Here is a 25358-nt window from a genome sequence, read left to right on the forward strand (position 1 = left end):
ATTTATTATTCATTTCGATGAGTTCGCAGGTGTGCTGGTTGGCTGTGATATTTTTATGTGTTTAAATGTGCATTTTTCATCTAAATACACTCTGATACAGCTAATTTGTTTCTCTAGTTTATACTTAAGTGCAGCATGACTGGTACAGAACTGTTTGGTTTTGAATGGATTGAGTGGTTAGAGTCAGGAAAGTACTTTGGTTAGTGTTATGAAAACAGCGTGAGCGATTTAAAGTAAATAAAAGCCAATCAAACATTGTATTTAATAAGTTCTATCAGTGCATCGTGTAACATATAAAACAGCTGAAGTTACTAGACCTGGGTTTGGTACTACTGCCAAGTCAGTACTTTGGTAGAAATCAACACTAATGACTGAAATGTTGAAAAGTTTAATTGATTTGTGTCTTATTGGTTAACATTTTCTAACTATGATTAGATAATAGAATAATTAATGAACTAATTAACTCAATTAACTAAACAAAGTTACAAAATAAATACAAATGCCTCTAATTATAAATATCCCAATGTATTACACAAAATTAAATATATATAGTTGACACTGAGGTGCCCCCTCTTATATTGACTTTGTAATTTTCTCTGTAGAGGATGTGATTTTAAGGGGGTGCAAGTATTGCATTGTGTACTTTAGAGCAGCGGTCCCCAACCACGGACCGTGGTTTTTGCGCCACGGACCGGTTTATGCCCGACAATATTTTCACAGACCGGCCTTTAAGGTGTCGCGGATAAATACAACAAAATAAAACTAGTACCGGTACCGAAAAAAAGAAGATTTATTCATAACACACGTGAAAAGACCCAGGAAAACTGAGTTAATGATAAAAACGATAACAAAATAACGCTGAAAACCGATAAAAACCCTGAAAACCATACATTTCACACCTGAGCCTCAACTCTCGTGGCCCGGTACCAAACGACTCACGGACCCGAGGCCCGGGAGTTGGGGACCGCTGCTTTAGAGGGACCAATTGTAAAGCCAGATGCCAACAGGCAGGAAAGATTTAAGTCACACTTTTCTATATTTGTGATCGCAATTTGGTGAAGACAAAATGTGTTTGTTCAGAGTCAAAACTAGACAGTTTTAGGCTGTGGATGAACACTGATAGTGATTTTTTTTCTCTCTTCTTTGTAACGAGTGGATTCTATTGGTGGCCTTGAAGCCTTTTTCCAGCATCTGTCGATTTTACTTGTGTCTGCAGAAATGTCAAGGTCAGAAATCTGAGCTGTAGGTAAAAGATTAGAAAGCATTTTATCTGAATGAAGTGATGAAGAAAATATTAGTCTGGAAGGAAAGCCTGAGAGCTGGAACAGTGTGAGCTGTAGTAGTTCTGCTAAGATCTCTGCTTGGTTTGGTTCTCATTGGTACAAAATGACAGTAAATAACACCACTTACATGTGAGGCTACTGAAGTGTTCTTTCTCCACCGAGTAAACCGAGTAAAGTATAAAATGATACTGACAGATTCAAATCTCTGAGCCAAGTTTATCGCTTAGGATCCCAGTTACTGTGATTCCTTTGGTCTGTGGTTTGATCCGATTTGACTGACAGGGTGCAGGAAACACAAGCAAAGCCCACAATACTGTCATCAGACATCTGTTCAAATGTTAATAATTCTTGATTTGTGCATGGGAGAGGATATAACAACTTTTTCAAACAACTGCGGTGTTCATAGCGTGAACCCGACTGAAAGAGTTCTGGGCCTTTAAGCACGAGGTTAGTTCAGATCCAGCATTATTATCTCTGAGGGTCCTCACGCATGTGTGTCATTTATTGTGTAATTTTACTAACATGTGTCTTCTGACCTCTTGTGACAACAGATGACTTACACACATAACACACAATGCTATTGTACGCAATTCTTAATAAAAGCTGTTTTCTTTTCTCTCTCTCTCTCCTTCTTCCGTCCTGCTGCGTGAAACAACAGATCACTTGGGCATCGAGTTTATGGGTAAGGAAGCTTTTCTTGTCTTGCATCTGTCTGAGTCATAACTGTAAACATCACCGCTTTTCATATTGGATAAACAATACACTCTGAGGGCTCAGATACAGAACAAATTGTTCATAACAGCCAGCAAACGGCATAAGTTGGATGTGTCTAATTACATATGGCACTGTGACATAATTTGAAATGTAATCAGGAAAGCTGTGGTGAATACAAATATATCTATAGTTATACATTAACATATTAGCTGCCGTCAACCGTGCGTGCTGCACTGTATTTTACACGCTGTCTTAATCTGTTTTTATCCTCCTTACACATATGTACTTACGTATCTTTACTCCCCGCACCATTTCTATCTTTCTGCTTTCTTTCTCTCTCTTGCACTATCTCTCTCTTTTTCTCACAATTGCTCATGAAGTGTCCCACCAGAATACCAATGTGCTGCAGTCTCCTTGGAAACAGTGAGAACAGAGAGGCGTGCAGGGTGCAGTGAGGGAGTTTTTGTGATGTTGGCACCGTTACCAGTCGCACTCCTCATTAGTATGTGTGGGTATGTGTGCGCATGCATGGCACATGCTCAAAGTGTGTGTCTGAAGCCCTAATGTGAGTTTGATGAGATCCTTCCAGCGATTGTGTGTTGAATGTTAGTGTGCGTTTCCCATGCACACGCTGCGAGGCTGTGAAGGATAGATGCCAGCGGCTCCACCTCGTCTTCGCCAAGCTGCTCGCTCCCGGTTTTGGCTCTCGCGGACTCTGTGTCGGGTATCACAGCTGAGAAGCGCTAGTTAACGACATGAAACTTGTTAACCAGAGCCCCTCACTCTCTCTCAAAATGTGTCCTCTTTAGGTTAAAAAAAAATCTCTGTAGTATCAAGGAAAATGCTCTTCCTCTTGCCTGGCTTTACAGCATCTACATGCTCAAAGTCAAATTTCACAAGAACAAGCACTGCTGCATCTCTTTCAGCTGCCCGATCGCTGCCTAAGCAGTCAAACGAAGTAAAGCTTTTTTTAGAAAACCTGCTTAGACTATGCAAACTTGGCAGTGACAGATGATATTTTCTACAGAGCTATCTTGCAGGTTTCCCCATTTATATTCAGCGAGAGGTTTTATGCTTCTGCAACATTGTTCAGGCTGCCACATTTTCATTGCCGAGCTGACGTCTCTAGTCCTGCCAACGTCTTCCCCCAGCATTGTGTTAAGCAGCGGCTAGATAAGAACCTCCCACACTCAATCCTGGTGTGTCAGTGTCTGTGCCTTTGGAAGCTCTTTGAAGGAAAGAAATGCACAGACCTACTGTAATGCTCTTTGTCACAGATTATTGTCATTAATGCAAGTGAGAAAATATACTTTACATAGTAGATTAAACTACAAACTGTCACTTGAACTGCCCCATCCTTTCTGTCAATAGCAAGTGATAGCAAATCGTTATTTCACTCTAAGACACATTGCATCAACAACAGGATGATTTATAGATACCATTTGACCAAAAAGGCTCTGATCTGAGGATTAAAAAGGACCAATCTCAGTTGCTGCTGAGAAACTCGCCCTTAATAATAAATAAACAGATTTTTAGTTTGGAGTAAATTTAACATTCAAGTAAAAGGTTTGAGGGATTGCAGGGAGCTCTAGCATGAAGACATTAGTGTTTGAGATGAGATTAAAAAAAATGTAATCTTGGGCCCCAACCTACACCAGATGTCACTGGCATCACTATAAACAGCAACGAAGTCACATTTAAACACATGGGGTAGCCGTAAGCATCATTTGACAACTGTCGAGAAGCGACACATTTATTCCCGACCATAAATGTTACCAGCGACTGAAAACAAATGTAAAAAGTGAGCAAAAGTAAAAGAAATCCATGAGTGCAAAACACAAATCACCCAAACATGACAGGGTCTGACTCACAAACCCATGACTTTGAAACTGCCGCCCCTCAGGCAGACTTTGTCACTCTTTTAAAAGAGAACTTTTATCTCTTTGTGTCCAATGTTGCCTCTGCCAGCGTGTCTCTGTGATGCCAGCAGCTGCTGACAGAACGGCAGTACTTGACTCCAAAGATGAGAATGTGTTGGTCAAACTTGGCATTCTTTGCCATACAAACAAGTAAATATTAACATGTGGGGTTTAATTTTGTTGGCTTCATTGGGTGAGGGCCTCCAGCTCGCACTGGAAAGGTTCGCAGCCGAGTGTGAAGCAGCGGGAATGAGGATCAGCACCTCCAAATCTGAGGCCATGGTTCTCAGCCGGAAAAGGGTGACCACTCCGGGTCGGGGATGAGTTCCTGCCCCAAGTGGAGGAGTTCAAGTATCTCGGGGTCTTGTTCGCGAGTGATGGGAGAAGGGAGCTGGAAATCGACAGATGGATTGGGGCTGCAGCTGCAGTAATGCAGACGCTGCACCGGTCCGTCGTGGTGAAGAGGGAGCTGAGTGTAAAAGCGAAGCTCTCAATTTACCGGTCGATCTACGTCCCTACCCTCACCTATGGCCACGAGCTGTGGGTAGTGACCGAAAGAACGAGATCGCGGATACAAGCAGCAGAAATGAGCTTCCTCCGAAGGGTGGCTGGCCTCTCCCTTAGAGATAGGGTGAGAAGTTCGGACATCCGGGAGGGGCTCAGAGTAGAGCAGCTGCTGCTCCACATCGAAAGGAGCCAGCTGAGGTGGTTCGGGCATCTGACAAGGATGCCCCCTGGGCGCCTGCTGGGTGAGGTGTTCCAGGCATGTCCCACCGGGAGGAGGCCCCGGGGCAGACCCAGGACACGCTGGAGAGATTATATCTCTCGGCTGGCCCGGGAATGCCTTGGTGTTCCCCCGGATAAGCTGGAGGAAGTGGCTGGGGAGAGGGAGGTCTGGGCCTCTTTGCTTAGGCTGCTGCCCCCGCAACCCGGCCCCGGTTAAAGCGGATGAAGATGGATGGATGGATGGATGTTTTAATTTTTGCTATATATATTTTGCTATATAACATTGCACTGTCCACTTTCTGTTGTAGCAAAACAAATTTCCCACGTGTGGGATAATAAAGGTTATCTTATCTTAACCCAGTTGTGGTTAGTTTTACAGATAACTTGAAGCTTTGTGCCTGTTTTATAGAGAATGAACTTCTCCCCTCCAAGAGACTCAGTTTCTGGGGTTAAAAGGAGAAATCTCTCCTCCGAGGACATCACAGCCTGAAGCCCTGAGCCGAGACCACCTTCAGGAATTCTTTGATCCAGTTTTCCTCTTAATATATTTTCTGGTTACTTGGCAGAAGTTGACAAATTTGACAGCATCCAGTCAGTCAGTCATGTGGTCATCAATATTTCTAATATGACTGAGCTGTGACTGGAAGCTTTTGCACTGACTTGTAAATCAATGTTTGAAGAAAGTGTTACAAGCAGCTACTTTTGAAGGGCAGTAGATGTATTTTAAGTCATGTTGATTTTCAATTTCCTTCCAGAGGGTTCGTCGAGTGATTGTGCTGGAAGGAGGCTGGTTAGCAAAGGCGAACAGACCTAGCTGGACGCATTTGTTTCTTTCTGTCATTTACTTCACATCGTGATAGAAACTGGCGAGGTAGAAAAACTTTTTAAATCACTCACTCAACTTTGGTAAGCCGAGAACTAAAATGCACTGAGAATGCTAAATATTAAGCCCGAGTTGTTTGGTATGACAGAAGAGAAAGGAGATAAGTAACACAAGGGAAGAAAGACAGAGAGGAATTTATAAACTGCAATCACTCCGGTGTCTTCCCAGAGATCCCTTTTCTATCACAATTTCATTTATTTTTATTATACTGAGATTTTCTGTGAAGGGTTTTGAATTCCTCGTGGTGCAACTTGGCTCTTTTTGAATAAATCGGTGTTGCTTCTAGAAACATTACCTTTTTTTCCTATAGGTTCAGGATTAGAGAATTTTTAGTAATAAAAAAATAAATAAATACTCCGTAATATGTCCCATTATTTTTTAAGAAAATTGCCATGGGAGAATTGGCCCTGTTATTTGCTATCGTCATCTGACACTGATGAATAATGCATCCAAAAAGCTTCTGCATCCAGATTCATCAAAGTTAATTATCCTTTAGTTGTGCTGAAGTCAGCCTTTAGTAAAATTGTTATGCAAATCTATCCGTAAACCAACCAAACCAAAAACAGGCAGACAAAAACATAGCATTCAGGCACTGGGGCATGAGAATTTGAAGGGTTAAAGAATCTGTGGTGCTTGATGGTGGATCCAAACAAAGTGCTTGTTAAAATCAATTTCATGCCACACTAGAAGGACCAGCCAGGAAAAGCCGGGGCGATGAGCTCTCTCCTTTTAGTGCCAGTAAGAAGCCAAACGGCAGGCAGCACACAGAAGAATGGCTACTACCAGCACATACTGAGCTACAGTAACATCTTCCGGGCTGTGGGACAGGAGAGAATATTATGAGAAGCAAGAAAAAAAAGTGATAGAAAGAAAGAAAATTGCCAGCGATAACAATATCTCCAGTCACCTAAATAGATTCAGTCTGTAAATGGGTGAATAAAGCTATCCAAGTAATAGAGGAAAGAACCGTGACCAGCCAAGAGAGCATGTTTACTCTAGCACGGCAGGCCTGCATAATAAAGGTTTTATCCACCATCAGCAGTCTGTGCTGCGGCACATGGAAATTCTAATGCTCAGAGCTGCGGAGAAATGGCAACATAATCCCACACTCTGTCTGCATCCTTTGATCTTTGCTTTTTCTTATGTCACTCCTTCCATTCATCCATCCATGTCAGTCTTTAATGATCATGACATTTATCATGGCCTAGACTGGGGGCATGTGATAAACAGAGCATCGTTGGTATCAGAATGCTCATCTTTATATGCCGCGCTTTGACAGTAACAAACTCTTCTTGTGCACTTTATGTAACCGTCTCGGCCCGTGACAATGGGCAACCGAGCTGTCATTGACATGGACTCGTAATAAATGATCTAACTTGATAAAACAATGTGGAGCATAAGATGAAGACAAATTTGTTATCAAGACTTAAGAATCAAAATGGAACTGCATAATGTACATTATGATATAAAAAAGGTTTTTTTTAATCTCATCATTATGGAACCAAATACTACCTTTAAAGGATTAAAACAGCATTCTCATAGGGCTGAACCTTTAAATATCAGAATTTATTTGGGCTTTTGAAAATGAATCAATCTACAGTTGTGTGTTAAACGTATTTAAATCACTGTTTTCTTTTTCATTGTTTGTTCTGATTGTATTGTTGGTGAACAGTCTGCAGCTTTGTCTCAAGGTTGGTACCATTTTACCTGTTTTAGATGAAGCCAAGAACCAATGCCAAAACAGTTGCTTGAATGGCCACTGCGAGTCGGTCTCCATCGACTCCTATGTCCCATGTACAGGGGTTTTATTAAGGCTTAAAATGGAACAGGTGAAGGCCTCGAGAGCGGTGTTTCCCAACCATTTGCAGCCATGGCACATATTTCCCATTAGAAAATCACACAGCACACCACCAAACAAAAATGTCGCAAAAAGCATATTGATCATTTTTCTCCGTGAAGCCGGTATAGCGGAATTGGCTCGCTTTGTCCCCAGTATACCTTTTTTTTTTCTCACTCATGCACGAGCCTTCATCTGGGTCCGAATGTTCTCCAGGACTCAGGTCAGACTGACTACTTTTTCTTTTTGAAACACTTATCTTTTGCTATGACGTGCTGTGTTGTCTCACTTGCAGCATGACCATGTCATTTCTTCTTCGTCTTCTTCTGTTTTACTGGCAGTTGGTAACCCGTTTAATTGGAGTAAGAAGTTGTACTGCCCTCTAGTGGAAAAGAATATAATTGTTCTGCCCATTACTCACGCTGGTCAATTACAGCAGCGGTCCCCAACCCCTGGGCCACAGACTGGTACCGGGCCACGAGAGTTGAGGCTCGGATGTAAAATGTATGGTTTTCAGGGTTTTTATTGTTATTTTTCAATGATGTTTATCATTAACTCGGTTTCCCTGGGTCTTTTCCCATGTGTTGTGAATAAATCTTCTTATTTTGTCACCTGTACTGGTTTTATTTTGTTATATTTATCCGCAACACCTTAAAGGCCAGTCAGTGAAAATATTGTCAGACGTAAACCGGTCCGTGGCACACAAAAGGTTGGGGACGGCTGGATTAGAGTACCAATCAGGTGGATAATCTTTCACCGCACACCTGATCATTTCTCGCGGCACATCCAGTGGTTGCGAAACACTGCCCTAGGGGGTCTGAAAATTCAAGCTGCTGAACTGCATTGCTAAACCCTGTTTGTGGTATTGGTGTCTTTTGGAGTTTTGTCTGACAAACATTATGGTTTGTTGCATCGTTAACTGTCCCATCAGTTCATCTAAGAAGTTAGTGCTCCAGTTCTCATGAGAGAAATTCTAGTATTTTATTTTTATTGTACTTAGCACTATTAGCTCGATGTGCAATGCTACCATACAGTGTCTAGATGCACATTCTCAGTCATATTTGCTAGCCTTTGCTGATAACTTGCATTGGAACTTTTCATGCAATTATGGTCACTTCTCTTTCCAGCAACATAACAACATAACAGCAGAGTTGAGGCTTCACAGCAAAAGTCTACAAACAATGAGTAACATCAAAGGGGCCGAGTCCATCCTTTCTATTACCTCCATTTCTGGTAGTCTCAAAACCTGGTTGATCAGTAGCTTCTATGCTAGTATGCCAACACTGACTGTTTGACCAATCAATCATCCAAATTCTGCAACAATATAAACTTTGAACTGAATCCAATGTGCTGCCAATCAGCATTAAATTCTACTACCTTCAAACTCCAGGCCACAGTTTATTCCATAATTGTACAAATGAAATACAACTGAATAGTCTTTCACCTAATATCTGTAACAGTCCTTGACAGTGTCGGTGCCTGCCAGCTGCCTGACTTGTCCATATGTTTGGTATTAGATTAAAATCCTTGAATTACTCACTAATCTGGCACCCTTTGTCACTAAAATAAGGGTAAGATTCAATGTGCAAACACTGCCTGGATAGAAAAAAAATTGAAATCTCTTAATGCACAAGAGCTTTTTTTGTTTGTTTGGTTTTTTTTAACTTTCAGTGATTTTTGAGGGGAAAACTGAGTCGATCCTAATGGACTTGGCTCAAAAGCACTCCAAAGGAGAGGGCCACTACTGATGGAAATGTGTGTGCTGGAGAACTGCCAAGTGCATTTTATTGTCCACTGTTTCTGTTTATATGTCATGAACTCCACCAGGCAGACTTCAGCCATCTCATCAGGGCTCAGAGTCAGTATGCCTGAGAGATATGCTGTCAAAATGCCACCTCTCTCTGTCGCCAGACTTTAGTCTCCTCTGTGTGTGAGTGTCTGTGACTGTGCTCTCACCCGCTATTTGATTGCACTGTAATTGTTTGTGCTTATTTTGAGCATCCATGCTCTTCAGGACATAGGTGTGCATGTTGTATGATGTAACAGAAAGCTGGTCATTTCTCATAATGAAGCTCAACTCAATCATTTTGGATAATGATTGAAAGAGTCGGCACACAAAATCTGAGTTGTTTTGTTTTTAAGTAGGAAATGCGCACAGTTTTTCATTTTTATTTTCCCATTCAGTTATTTCACATAAGCCCACTTAAATTGTATTTCTCCAACTCTTTCTCCATTTCTTACCGGCTTATCTTTCTGGCACACTCAACTGTGCGGAGTGTATAGCAGCTGTAAACACGCTATGAATGTATATGACTACATACAAAAAAGGTCACAGCAGCCCTTCTATATTACTGCCGCTGCCACTTTTAGTGTAAAATATTGATCATATTTCTCTATAATGTGGCTGTGAATAAGTGGCCGGCAGGGCTCTGCAGTGCAGAAGTGGAGGTTTCAAGTGGAAAGTAATAGAAGATGTGACCTCACGGCTCCACAGATGGAACATGAACATACTTTCCCTCTCATGAGCCATATGATTAATTCATATCACGAGAGGGTGTTTTTTTGTTGTGTATGTGTGTGTGTGTGTACAGCTAGTGTGACCAAATAAGCACGTGGGAGGGGAATCTAAGGTATTGCGTGACCTTGGACAAGCCAAAAACATATTTATGACTAACCAAATACTTGAAATGCTGTATGCATATGTAAATATAAGCCAGACAGTGTGTGATATACTGAAGTTTTGCCCATTTCTCTACTCAACTCGTAGCTGTGAATGCATGTATTCATATATTTCTGTCCCTACACACATTAATTACCACCCAGTTTTCTTCAGGCATGTTGTAAATTCTGAAAAGGCTAAACAGTGGCAGCCAGATCAGTCAATACGCTGGATTTATCAGATAAAAATCCATCTTCCTTCCTTACTAGCACCTGGCTGGTTGATTTTTCCTCACCTTTGCTTTTCGTCTTGGTCTCCTGCCTCCGTGTCTGTTGCTCTGCCGTCCCTGCAGCCAACCGAATGTGCCCCAGCTCCCTCTACTGACATAATTGTAGCCAATGAGCAAATCTGTTGCAGCCTGATTAGCAGCATCTAAACAGCACTGGCCCCGGACATAATTTAGACATAGATGGAGGGAGAGAAATAATGGCACAGAGGAGAAGGGAAAAATGTACCGAAAAGACACTAATAGGTTGTGCAACATCTGTTATTTTTAGGGATTATAAATGATATATTGCATGTACGACCGGTTGTGCGATTTCTGTGGGGTACACAATAGCTTAAAGGCTGCTGTGAAATGCTTGGACTGAGAGATCCCTGTTTTAAATTCCCTGACAGGCTTAAAAATATTGATGTGGTTGTGAATTAGTAACACTCTCGCTCGCTGACTGCTGTCAGGATGCCCTTGAGCAAAACGTAGTGGCTGCAGCTGTGTTGCGGTTTTATTCCTCAGCTCGCGGCTGTGATTTTTGTGAGTGGTGATTATTTTTTTTGCGCTAAAGTGGCCATTCGTGCCCATCCATGGTGAAAATTTGTCTCAATCACCTCAACGTAAAACCTCAACACCTGTCATCGTCATTGTTTTCCAAGGTCTGAGCCTTGCTAAATAAAACTTGATTGATTGCCTATTAATGTATCTGAAGGCAACTATGATTTACTTGTTCGGAACAAACAAGACAGCTTCCATTTTTCTCCACTAATGGCGTTCCTCCGCACCATAACTCTTCTTGTCTCCATGTATTCAGGCTCCATTACATGTGGCATCCATTTCAAAAGCAGTGTCTTGTGTCTGTCGGACCATTACTCTATGTGGGAGAGCTGATAAAATGAGCCGAAAGGCTGTGTGGTAACTAAGAATAGCAAGTGTTGCTGGGGAGTTGTAAAAGCGTGTTTGTTTATTGCTGTTTTATTTCAATTTTATTTGGTTTACGCAAAAGTAATTACACTTGTAAGAATCTGCAAGACAGATACAAAAAAGCCTAAGAGAGCTGTTGCACCACAACTGCTTGTTCAATGATTTAAAATGGCTGTTTTGGGTGCTGTAAACAACACCGTTAGAAATTAAAAATGGGTAAGTGCAAATCTCAAACCCATGTTTAATTCTGCGTTAGGGTGAGGACTGTGTGAATATTGACTGTGGGATGTCTGCAGATATACACACTCGCACAGATGCACAGCCCACTGTTTCCTCTCCCTTCCTTGGTCTCTCGCATAAACACGTATCAGCAAACACGTGCGTGATCTATAGCTTTATTTCCCCGAGGGTCTGTTGTTCAAACATTAATGTGACTTCTTCCTCTGTTTATTTCTCCACAGAGAGCAAAGAGGTGTATAAGAGACAGGTGCTGTCAATCACATCCATCGCCATGGCAATTAGCCTCCTGGGAACGCTGTGCATGGCCCTCTACTGCCGCAACAAGTGAGAAAATAAACTCACAACACCGCACATAAAGTCTACAGATGGCTGTTAAAACTACAATTCAAATCTTTTTCAATTCAGCATACTTACTAGCTTATTACTTACTTCCTGTAGGTAATATTCAAATTGCACTCGCGCAGTTAAATGCTGAGATCTGGGAACAACACTTCAACAACAAAGTGGATCAGTGAACAAATCTTTCTTTGAGAAAGAAGAAAGTCGTGTAAAACTGCTTGTTGTAAATGAACTGTCACTAAGTAAACAGATTGCAGTGCACTGCCAGCGAGCATTAAAATCTACAAACTTCAAACTAGAGGCGACAGGTTATTTCATAATTGCACAAATAATGTGTGAATCTCCACCTCTAAGCATTATCTTCCTAGGAATTATGTTTCAGTACAAACAGCGAGCAGACTACGTAACAGATGGAGACAAACAGGTGTTATTTTTAATGTATTCAAGCTCTCTTTATCACTAATGTGTGAATGGTTTGTTAAGTAACATCAAAAATCAGACTTTCTTCAACCCTCTTTGTTGCATCTAACAGCCTCTAGACTTGATTTCATTTCTGTTAAAGACTCGGGTCATATTTGCCCCACAAACTGTTGCATTTGTGCATTGAGCCGAGGTCCCAAATGCCTTGGCTTAATGCTTCTCCTTTGCTTTCCTCATGACACGCAACAAAAAGCCAGACTAGCCAGCACTAATTTAAAAATGGAGATCACTAATCACTAAGCCAATAAAAGTTCTGGTTCCCATTGCAAACAGACTAACACAAACTTCACAGAAATAAAATGAAAATCTGATGTGGACTCAAATCATATTTTGCTAGCAATAACAATAACAGGGAAGCATGCCGTTATCTTTGGAAGCCCACCAGCTCAAAATGGACAAATTGTCTTGCATCAGCGGGACATTCAGTACATGAAGGGATTTCCATTTAGTTTCAGAGAGTTTGAAAGAAATTGATGCTGCACTGATGAAGCGATGTAATCTTCCAAACACAGAGCATCCACTGGTTGTGTTGTGTGCCATCTATGATGTCACCAGGGCCCTATCACCTTGACACTTGAAGTTTGCTAGACTTGCTGTAATAAACTCTCGAATGCTAGATGTCACCACTCGGACAAAACATCACCACTGGTATAGAAGTAGAAGAAATTGAAAATGGAAAAAAAAAAAAGCTTTTCTTCCAAGTTTTCTGCAGAAAGTCTCATCCTATCAAGGTTTTACAGCATCTCTCTCTTAGCCCTTGTCCTTGTATACCATTAAAAGGGTGGCTAAAAACTGTTAAGATCATACACTTGTGTGCACAATCATTTTCACCTAACGTAATCTTTCACTGAATATGACAAAAAATTAGAGATTGAGTTCATGAAGCTATTTATCCTAGACTTCTGCACAAGTAGAAGTCTTTATGCAACCAGACGTCCTACCCCCTGCTAGCCATTAAAGCATGCAGGTTTTAGTCACTTCTGCATTAGTTTCACTTTTCAGCCCTGGAAGCAATCTCTGTCTTTTATACTGTCTATTATGGCTCATCAGCATTTTGGCTGTTGCTAGCTGGCGCAGGCAGTGCAAGCATGCACAGGGGTGCAGCTGCAGCTCAGTCAGTAACTATGCGTGTCATTAATAACACTGGTTTCCTGGATGCTAAGCAGAGAACTTTCACAGTATTTGGCAAGCTGTGAATATGTTGCTACTTAATGCATTTATATGCTCACTGACAAATATCCAAATGGAAACATTGCAGGAGTCCTCAGTTTTCCTGAGTTATAAAAAACAATTACTGCTGATAATTCAGGTGAGCTTGTTTTTGATTATTGGCTGCTACAACTTGAAAATGGTACTTGGTCACTTGATTCTTAATTATTTAAGAAAGCAAAATGTATATTTATAAGTGATATTGCTGATTGTTTTTGTGAACAATGTAGTTGATGTCCAACACAACAGAAAAACAGGAACCACTATGACATTTTGTCAGTCTCTCCTCTGTGAAGCGGCACTCTGCATATCATAAAGAGTGTTTCAGTGGCTTCGTGACACAAAAACGACTGAGGTTAGAGCTCATGGTGGGTATTCAGCACAGATAAATTTAGTTCAGTTCTACACTGGAAAGACTGAAATTACAAGAACTGCAGTTGAATTATTACTCAGCTCCTAGAGTGACAGCATTTCCCCTTTAATATGTTGACAAGTAAATTAGCTGTAGTGACATGAAATTTCACCATAACCAGCAATTTCGATTTTTTTCATGATTTTCCTTTGATTTGAAAGTGTCTACAATGACTGACATTCAAACTTTTAAGTAATATTACTGCTGCTACATTCTGCCACTGGTCCCTGAATCAATATATTATTACTACATGTGGAAATAAGCCCTATTGGGTGTGGTCAGACCACATGTAAACAAAGACATATTTAAATTTAGTGAAAACTGAGGCAACATGTTGAGGCATCCTGCATCTTGGATGAAATCCCAGACCAGGTATTTGCAACAATTTGTAAAGCTCATTATACACATATTCATAGCCTATTATCACCCAAAGGTCAGCTCATGTGACTTAAGCCTTTCTCTGCTCTCTGCCTGTTTTCTGCAGGGTTGAAGTTAATATGTGTTCACAGTAATTGGTAAATGAATAGTCATATATATATATATATATATATATATATATATATATATATATATATATATATCTCCCTTGTGAAGGGAATCTCAGCAGTATGGGTTAAACATCTGGTTCTAATGGCAGTATGCCATTCAGAGTATGTGGACTATGGAGCAAGCTATGATAGATGGCACTGTAATTCCATAGGCTTTCCTCAGTAATATAATGATGTGAGTGAGTGAGCAGCCTGACAACAAGATAATCGGATCAAGCGATGATGGACAGGCGCTTTCAGTGAATCCATAATTGAGTCAGGGAACTTGCTTGTTCATTGGAGAAGATGCATACAGATTGGGATGAAGGAGCAAGGGAGCGGATCTGAGTGACCTGAATAAAGATAAAGTCAAAGGTTTTCTCACACCGAGAAAAAAGATCCCGATAAAAGTGCAGCTACATGAAAGACAAATGTTTCCCACTTCATGCTAAAACAATAACAGAGAGACATAGAGTGTGTTTTACATTGTAATATCCATCACTGCTGACTTATCTGCTTTATTGTCCTTTAAAAGTTAACATTAACTCTATTCCATGAGTGTTGTGAAACTCACCACTTCATAATCAACATTTAACCTTAAAAAAACAACAACGACAGTCTACGAGCTTATTTTACACACTCATTATAAAGTCATGTTTTTATCTAGTTACTCTAATGTCCTGATTTTGCTACTCAGTTAAAGCGGAGTGTACCAAACTCCAATCTATCATAAGATGGCAACATCAATATTTAACCATTCTGCAACATTATGTGCACTGACATGTTTATATTTTTTAATTGCACAAAAGGTGCTTCAAGTAAAACAATGATGGCAAATATGTAATAAATAAGCAGGACTAAAATATATTTTTTTAAAAATGAACTCGTGGTCTGTAAATGGAGGTGGGCTTCAGTCTCCTTGGTAAAAGTCAGACTTAACACAAAAACTTTAGAATAGATCGCCTTGAGCTCTGTACCCTTTAAGTCCCACCTCATACAAAATATGTTTTGCTCAACGTTACTTAACGTGGCTGTTTGACCTTCTGTGGTCTTTAAATGCACATACTGTATGTGATGTGCAGTTTGACACCAGCAGACTGTTTTCATTTCTGCTGAAGTCGTTTTCTCAGGGCTAACCTTGGATCTGATGTGTGTGGACAGGAGCAAGATTGTGTTACATCACCACTAGTCATGAAGCGAGTCATAGTGTGGTATGCCACAATGCTGAGTCATTCCCCAGCACACATACGCTGACAGTGAACTAATCCATACCGTGCGGTGACAGTGGAGTGGAAGCAGTGCTGAGAATTTTTAACAAGGAGTCAAACTTTTCTTCTTTAAATAACTTCATCAGAAGCAATTTCTTTTATCAGGCAGATTATCTCCATAGGTTTTTAAGTTGCCTCGCTTTAAAATACTGCTTGCATTGGGACTAAATGCAAAAAGTCAGCATGATTTATCAGTAGTCAGCACTGTTGCCTTGCAACAAGAGACTCCTGCATGTGTGTGTGTTTGCAGAGGATGTGAATGTAAAGAAGTCCTCTAATGCAGACATAATTTTCCTGGTGTACTTAGTTGTTTTTTTCTAATTATCCTTCTTTGGAGAAACAAGGGTAGCAGAATATTTAGGAGTTAAGTCTCCTTATTGCTCTCTACTTGCGTTCTGCAATAAAGGCATAAAAAGCCATTCCAACCATCAGATACTTTAAGGATTATGAACCTGCTGAATAAGAAGTATAGTAGAGTAGAATTTATATGAAATGCCAAGAATTAGTATTAGCTGCGTGTCAGTGACTCATTCAGGAGATCAGGCTGGTTGCAAATATTTGGTGCTTTTGGTGGATATTGAGCATGATTTTATTATAAGTTTTGTAACGCCACCCTGAGATAACAAAGCCAAATTTTCTCTTTTGCACAAACAGTGAGGGATGCAGGGTGATATATGGCACATCTATCAACAAACCTACAGAGCTGGATGTTTGAGATTTTTGTATTTCATGGCAGCAAAAGCATATGCTTCTATGACAAAGAGCACTGATACCCTTTTGGATCCTAAAACGGCAAGCAAACGAGCAGATTGCGGGAAGGCTTTAGAAGAGATAATGGACCGTTCCTATTAAGTAAACACTTTTCCAAAACTAGTGTGTACCAAATGTCACAGCCTCCTTCTAAGAAAATATAATTAAAGGCCTCAGAGGTGGAGAGGATAGAAGCTTAGCATGCGGCAGTTTGTAAACACTTCATTACGTCACTGTCATTCAGCAGAGTGTCTGACAAAGGACAAGTAAAGGCTTCATCAGCTGCATCTGGTAATGAGCATACCCCTGGCACAACACAATGAAGTTGTGATACAGAGCTTTTGTGCTCCAGGTCAGTCTAATTGCACATGCTTGGGTAAGTGGTGTAAAAAATCAAGTAGATTTTTAATGTCTACTGGTCAGAATAGCAAACCAAAAGAGGTTCTTTCAGATGAATGGACAAAATCGGCTCACATCCTTCAGCTACTCCAGCTGTAATTATCCCGCTTTCTCTAACTTGATTACCTCTAAACCTTTTGTCATGTAGTCAGCTGCAAGATTAGGGTCAAACTAATTAATGTGGCTGTCAATGACTTTAGTCCTTCAGTGTATTTGCAAAGAATGTTATAAAGATATTCTTTGTAATATTCAATTTTTTTTACTAATGTAAGGAGAACACATCTCAAATGAATAGTCACAGTTCTACATATCTATGCAGAAACTATTAAATGGAGTCAATTCAATTTTATTTATAGAGCGCCAAATCACAACAACATTCGCCTCAAGGCACTTTATATTGTACCGGTAAGTCTCCAAAAGTTGATTCTGTTCATCTGGACGTAGCGTTTTCCCAGCCCATTGTTCCTTTAGTGGGCTGGTTTCAGTCATTATGCAAATGTACTGTTTCTAAGATTGGGTAAACCTGCAGTCAGCTGAGACTGAAGAAGTCACTTGGATGAGTGACGGAGCGTTTCTCCCACAGAAAACGCTACGTCCAGATGAACAGAATCAACTTTTGGAGATTTACTTAGCTGGATGATTGAGCATGCATCAAGACGTTTATATTGTAAGGTAGACCCTGCAATAATACATACAGAGAAAAACCCAACAATCATATGAGCCCTGTGAGCAAGCACTTTGGCAACAGTGGGAAAGAAAAACTCCCATTTTAACAGGAAGAAACCTCTAATGGAGAACCAGGCTCATCGGTCATCTGCTATGACCAGTTGGGGTGAGAGAAGAAAGACAGGACAAAGACATGCTGTGGAAGAGAGACAGAGATTAATAACAAATCCAAACTTCATGTCAAGTGTCATTATATAAATGTCTATTAGTTTGTTTTAATCACCGATCACAGAGAAATCAGGTAAAATTATATTACTGGTAGAGAGCTTCTCAGGAAGCTCAGTTTCTTCCACTCATCCTTCTCCAGGGAAATCTTAGAAACCAACTCTCCTTCACCAGGGAGCCAGTGTCTTGGTTGGAGAGGGAAGAAAATAGATTATTTTAGGAATCGCAAAGGATGGTAGGGATACTTTAAAAAGTAAGCCACGCTCATAAATTCAGTTGGTGGAGTTTCTTCTGTATAAACTTGGACTTAAATCTGTCCCTCCTTTGTTCCGTCCTAAATACAATATTGAAAATGCTGCTGCACATAATGTTTCTGAGAACTCTTGAGATCACTGTTGGATTCGACTGGCTGGAGAAAAGAGACCTAAAAATTCTCACATCTCTGGCTGCAATTAGCAGCTACATATGTTTAGTTTGTTGTCTGAGAGGAGACCTGTAGAACACTACTCGGTGAGATCTGCATTTCTGAAACAAAGGCAAGGGAGCAGACATCATTTTTCAAACTGGTTATAATTAGCTGTTTGTGCCAAAGCTCCAGTTTTGAATTAATTAGAGCAAAATTATAGACTGGTTACAAGTGAGACTTGCTAATCTCAAGATAATGAGTGCAAAACATAATTATGACACTGAGGAACTCGATACAGGTTGTACTGGAAGAAAACCTCACGCTAATATCACGCTAAAGAGGAACTGGTATGGATTTTTGAGTGGAAGCAACTATGGGAGGTTAAAGGCCTTTTTAGCCAGCAGTCAAACAACTCCAAAGCAGTGTTAACAGAAAACCCTTTCAGGATCCACTAATCTCAAGTGATGTAAAAATTAATCGATACATTTCGAAAAATCAATACCAGAGTGAGAGATGGAGCTGAATCTGTTTGGAACCACGGATTCAAATCAAAAGATATAACAAAAATGACCTGAAAACTGTCAGTTAGCCTTCACTTTTGTTTGTCTGACCTTTAATAAGGAAATGCCAGCACTGAATATATGTATTCAGTGCTGTATAGAACTTATGATGGTGTATATGATTTACTCTGGAGACTGACAAAGGTTACACTGTGCATGAATATACCACGTGTGCTAGTGTTTATGAGAGGCATATTGTTGGGCATTTGAATATTGCTGCTAGGAATAAAACCTGTTAACAGTTTCGGTCAACATGCATACGTTATTAGATTGTCATATAGAAGCTAAATTTAAAGTGAACATCACTTGGACGGATTGGAGCAACCCTGAAATGTCAGTGCCTCCTATTATTATGTATTTATAGCTGTATAAACACATACGAGTATTCACTAACATTAGATGCTGATTCAGTGGGATAAAAATCTGGAAGCGTAAACATGATCCGCATTCATTTAGCTAATAGCAGCACTTACTCTCTAGAAATCAAAGGGTTTTTTTTAAATAATATGAAACCATTAGGCTACCCAAATTGAAAATATTTGCATCTCACTGAGTCTCTAAACATACATATTAGCCTAATAAATTCAACTTCAGTAAAAGCAGTAAGACGATGTAAAAATCAGCAGCTTTTGACTAGCTTGCTAGCATTAGCATCGCTCTATGTGCTAACAGCCTGTACTTAAGCACAAAATTCAGCGGTGGTCCCTCCATCCATTCTACACTCAACGTTTTGAGTTTTCAAAAGTCTATATCATAATGCAGAACACACGTCTGCATTTAAATCTGATTGTAAGTGCAGAAGTAGCCTGGATGATATGAGATGCAATCAGCAGGTTCACTTGTTCAGTCTCGTGTTAATCTTCCTGTCTTAAAGATGAATTTAATGCATCACTGTTACGTCCAGATACAACTCAGCTGAAACTCAGCCAATAAACGCTACTTCTTAAAGCACTCAACTGGATCCAATAACTTTTTATCTCAGTTGTATATTTTTTTCCTTTATGTTTAGGAGGCGCAGAGAAAAACTCCAGGCCCACCTGAAGGAGAGTCGCAGTTTGAAAAACTACACTACTAGTTCCCATAATGCCCTAGAAGCCAAAATGAGGGCCTCTAACACCAACCTGCAAATTCATGAGGTGAGTACATGAGATGTTTTTTCTCTTCTTTTTTTTTTGGTGCTTATACATGTAAACACATGGAAAACTGACCTCATGCAGAACTCCCGGTGCTCCTGTTTTGTGAAGACTGTTGGCTCGTTTTCACATGTGCACTGCAACCTGGAATTTTTCTATAGGAGCAATATAGGTTTACAAGACAGGATAATGCAGATGGCATTGGCCAGTTGAACATCAGCAAATCTAAAAACTGATCATCATTTAAAGCAATACATTCTCTTATTTACTTACCTCATTACTTTTAGTTACGGATTTATGAAAGAGTAAACATGAGGCTGTACTTGTGAGAGATTACTTCTTACAATGAATGTAGCAACATCCAGCTCTCTTCCAAAAAAATTTGTTAAAGCTGGAAATTCAAATGCAGGCTCGTGTTTTAATATAAATCGTTCGTTTATCATTGTTGTGGTAGCTTTTTTTTTTTATCTCACCCATAGAGGCCAGAGTTTTTTGTAACAGTTATAAAGCCGTCCCTGGCTGAATTTCTGGATGTTGTTGTTTTTTTTAGGTAGGAATTTTAAAATATAGCCTTGGGCTTCAGGGGTTGGTTATTATTTTTCAGTAAATTAGTTGGCATTAGCAGGAGTCAACAAACATTAAAACATAAATCTTAATCTGAAAATCAACAAATATTCAAAATGAGATGTCTGCTCCCTAAAGTTATTATCACTGAGCAGACACACACCTCACACACGACACCGCAGAGGATTACCATTAGATTTATGGCTGCCTGCAGTTTGTGCATGTGAATAAGTATGTATTGCTGTCTCCACCTGGCCACTTGCAGGAGGCTTACAGGTCTTCTTGAGAGCAATCGTTCAGTGGTTTGGGAGCATGCTGCTGGCTGCCAGTGTCATTCATCATCTCCTCAGTGCTCTGTGTCATCGCGCTCCCAAATGTGCGTCCGGGAGTAGCTGGCATGGACATGAAAATTACCTTAACATGAATGTTGCTCCTGGGAGACTGTCCTTGTGTGTATTTCTACACCAATCTGCATAAATTAACCTTAAGCATTTTTTACAGTTTAATCATGTAAATCCCTCAGGCACTTCATTAGGTACACCTATGAGATCTAACATATTCCAGTACAACATCTATACCATGAATTACTGTGTTTCCAGCTTGTGATTTTCTTATCTTTATTGCATAGGTCATAATGGGTGCTGGTAGCGCTCCACCAGACTGCATTATATTTAAATGGTTCCAAATATTTTGTCCACTCCACTGAAATTAATACACAAGTGTGTAAAGTATTAGAAACATTTTTAAATGCACTGTTGGTCTATACACAAGGGGCTCCATCATAAGCGCATTAATATGCAGAAGATGAATAAATCACTGTGTGGGAAAAGCAGTGGAGATAATTACATTTCATGCTGGCAGTTCGTGATACAGCTGACAGATTTATCCTGATTTGTCATCATTGCAAAGACTGTCCTCTGAAAAAAATACATCAGCGGTTGTTATTTCATTAAAAAGCTTGAAATATAATATCTTCACCTGTAATGCCAAAGAAGGGAGTTTTGCAAAACGGGTTGACAAAAAAAATAAGATAGATGTCAAACATACCAACTATATCTGGATACATCTTTGGTTTTGACCCCAGAAGCCACAGTTGCACTGCACTAGTTTTTGACACCAAAAATGCAAAGTTGTCCATATTTTATCTGACGTTTTAAAAGAGACCTAAAGTAATACTTAGACTTTGGAAAAGTAAGCTATGGTAACTTGTGGCTACAACCTTATATTTACCATACAGTCACCAGCATGGTATCAATATTGTCATCTAAATTTTGACAGCAACAGAGAAAATTTCCTTTGTCTGTTATGGCATATTTAAAATTTCAGATGAATCTGTTAAACAAATGAGTAGTTTTGCGAGCATAATAGTGTCATACTTGATTTGAAATGCAGAAATTGAGATTCTGATTTTTTTGTATCGACACTTTCATCGAAAAATAAAAACGAAATGAAAATGTCCTGGAGACACGAGATCCAATCAGAATGAAGCTGTATACCTTAAAGGTCGGTCCGTGAAAATAAGCCCGTCCATGGTGCAAAAAAGGTTTGGGCCGCTGTTGTAAAGGATAAAGCACCATCTTAGGGTAAAACCTTGGCTTGTACAACCAATTTAATTCAGTTTTATCAGTTTTATAGCACAAAATCACAACAAAACTTATCTCAAGGTACTTTACATTGTAAGGTAGAGCAATTATATTATTAATGCTATTATGTTACGCTTACCTCCTCAAACAAATCTAATCTAAAACATCCACTTGGCTGCTTCGTGGTCTCCCAGATGTTTTGGTGTTCCCAAGCTTGCGACTGCATTTTAATATCGTCCCAACTTGTTGATTTGTTGACTGCATGGTTCCCTTTGTCTCTTTTCTTTCTTTCAACTCCAGACCTTTGATCTCCTTATGAAAAAATAGGTGTGTAAATCCGAAATGTATCAACCATTCCTGAATGTTTTTAAAGACTTTTAAAGCTGAACGTCTACATATCAATCACATTTTGATTGTTTCATTTTAGTTTTAATGTCAGCCTCAAATAAATGTCAACACATTGACACTCTTGCCCGAAGCCTCCACCTTCAGTTTCAGTTCAGACGATTCAAGAGTGTAAGACATGGCTCGGAGACAGACTTAACCAGAGTTTGAAAGCAATCTGAAAAATCTGGAGTTTGTAAAGATGGTGTGTCAGGTGCGTCTCCTCAAATTACCTTCAAGGTAAGAGGTCTGTCGAGGACAAACATACTGGCTTCCCAAACTAATGTAATGATCAGAGGAATAGCAAAAGTCCAGCCTCCAGCATAACTGCATTGCACAAAATATGCCCAAAAAACAGTCAATATTATTTTAATCTCAAAGAGCAACATTAATATTTCAGACAAATAACTGAGGTATTGTTGGAAATTGTGCAGCCATTAGAAGTACATCACATTTCATTTCACTTTCAACCTAAATGTCAGAGTTACTGAAAACAAATGCAAATAGATTTCTGTGTTTATCGACCCGATGAGAGAGAAGGCACAGGAAAACAGATCAGTTATATAGATCAGAAACGAGTCTGGGAAACTTGAATATTTTGTCTGCATACTTATGACTTGAAACTCCATTCTGATTTTCAGCTGTGTAGCTATTTAAGGACATTTTTGTTATCTTTTTACTTTCTTATCTCCTTTTGTTTTATGGAAGTCAACAGCAGGAATGTTGTATTCCTTTTTCTTCTCGTTTATAGAAGCTTCATTCAAACTTTAAGTGGGTCACTGTTCTTTATCTCAGAATTTCCACTTTGCTTTATCTTTTTTCACTTACCTATTTTTTCCAACATCACTCTGATACATGATAATATAAATGGTCCAGTGCATGCAGGGACATCACATTAAATGTCACATCACCTAACATATTCAGCCACAGCCTAGTTTATCGACAACACAGCTGCTCATTGATTGTCACTGAGGCATTAAGCTTGTCTAAACTACACTGCTTCACATCTAGTTTTGAAATATCATGTTGTATTGAGAAAAAAGCTTTTTCTTGTTCTAGTTAAGAAGCCCACACTCGCTCGTCTTATTGATGAGAGACACCAGATTAGTAGCAACGCTCTTTTTACTAAAACACGTGTGTTGTTGACAGTGCCTTTAAAGATGTCTTTGTCATTTAACGGATAGTGATTGAAGTGTAAATGACCATTATTGCCTCCCTCTTATGGTGCACTTCAATTATTATTGTGTTATTTTGCAATAATTAATGATCTTTTCTGCAAAGAATTGAAAAAAGTAGACTATAATCGAATATCACATGCACATTGCATAAATTTGTACAGAAAATTATTTAAAATAAGCACTTTGGCTTTTATTTTCCTTACTGATTATTGTTTACTGACTCCAAAAAATGTTTTGTGGTGGAAAAACAAGGCGGATCTTTAGTGCATAAATGTTGCTTTGAAATCTTCTTTTATTTATTTAAATTCTACAACAGCCTTTGGGGAACTTGCATGCAAATGAGCAGCATTTGTTTATTTTGTGCCTACGCACCCAGAATCACATTGATTTCTGTCTGCAGGCAATCAATTACTAAAATTTCTGAAAGGAGAGCAACAAGCATGGGGTCAATGGTGTATTATGATCTTACACACACACAAAACAGCCACACACACATTCATTTCTGTGTCATTTTTTCACTACACAGACACATTTTCGTTTTATTATTATACCCAACTTTCATTTAGATTCGTACTTTTCATCTCATTTTGCAGTAGCTACAAGTAGATCTAGACCCCTGTGATCATGTGGGTCACGCCAAAGTCGGCAGAACATTCCAGCAGTGGCCAGCAATAGAAAATGAACACTTCTGATTAGCACCGCAGGGCCCTTTGTTGGAAGTATTTGATTAAGCAGTGAACTAAAGAGCAGCTCTGAGCGAGTCAGTCTTTCTCTATCAATCAGGTTTTACCACCCTATCATGAATTCTTGAGGTGTCCCACAGAGTCCGTCTGCCATTTCCGCATAATTAAAACTGCCCTGACTTCATCATGAGCGGTGCTGTACTGAGCCCGCTATGCTAAGCGTATTTCTGAGACTGGAGTGCATGTGTTTAGCTGTGAAACAGTTAAAGACTCCATGATGGCTGCGCGAATCATAAAACCATCTCTGGTTCAGTCCACATAGTTTGTCAGTGTTTAAAAAGATGAAAAGAAAAATTCTAGAGGCATATAGTGCCTATCTTAGAGATTAAAACATCTATTAAAGTACATGTGCGCTCGCTCACGCACACACGTAGCTGTTTTATGTGCTCCACGCACCACGAGCGTCCAGACTGGGCGCAGAGTCACTGTCAAAGCCATGATTACTTTTGCTGGTTGTATCTGCTCACGTTTGTGGAGCTAAAGAGTTTCTTTGCCTGCAGCTGTGCAAAAAAATATTACATTTATATTGATGACCTCTATAAACAGTCAGTATTGCTGGATGACGCATGCACACAGTTTCCAGTTTTTTGTCAGGCGATCTTTCTTAAGCTTAAATCTATTTTCAGACTGAAAAAAAGTGGCTGCTGAACCTCGCAGAGTCGGCATTAACAGATCGAAGGCACTTTCCTCTCTTTGAGCTGCTAGGCAGCGAACGGGTAAATTCATTTAACGCAATACTTTGTGTGTTACTGGAAAAGTAAAGCATTTCCTATGACTTACCTTGGGCATTCCTTTAGTTATGACTAGCACAGGTGGATACAGTTTCATCCACTGAATTAATTAACAGGTCACTGGTGCGATTTCCCCACTCTTAAATGATCTGATTTCCTGATTTAAGTGGCCGGGGAAAGAATAATTTCTCACTGGTAGTTTCTGCATTAATTAGCGACTCGGATGTACACGGTGTCAAAACGAGAGCAGAGCCTGTGATACAGCTACATGACGATTTGGTTTTAACTCATCGTTTCTTAGAAATCGTTTCATTTTTTTATTTCATTCCATGAGGGCAAAACACA

At 39.7% G+C, this 25358-nt stretch overlaps 1 protein-coding gene across 1 annotated transcript in view; it reads left to right on the forward strand.

Moving 5' to 3' along the window:
* nrg3a (neuregulin 3a) overlaps positions 1-25358 on the forward strand; it is a 356242-nt gene that overhangs the window by 313146 nt on the left and 17738 nt on the right. The window contains exons 4-6 of the mRNA XM_080868339.1: positions 1942-1965; positions 11678-11780; positions 19707-19833. Coding sequence (XP_080724465.1) covers positions 1942-1965; positions 11678-11780; positions 19707-19833 — 254 coding nt within the window. The remainder of the gene's footprint in view (positions 1-1941; positions 1966-11677; positions 11781-19706; positions 19834-25358) is intronic.

This window comes from Rhamphochromis sp. 'chilingali' (genome assembly GCF_963969265.1).
Source record: "Rhamphochromis sp. 'chilingali' genome assembly, chromosome: 20".
NCBI lineage: Eukaryota > Metazoa > Chordata > Actinopteri > Cichliformes > Cichlidae > Rhamphochromis > Rhamphochromis sp. 'chilingali'.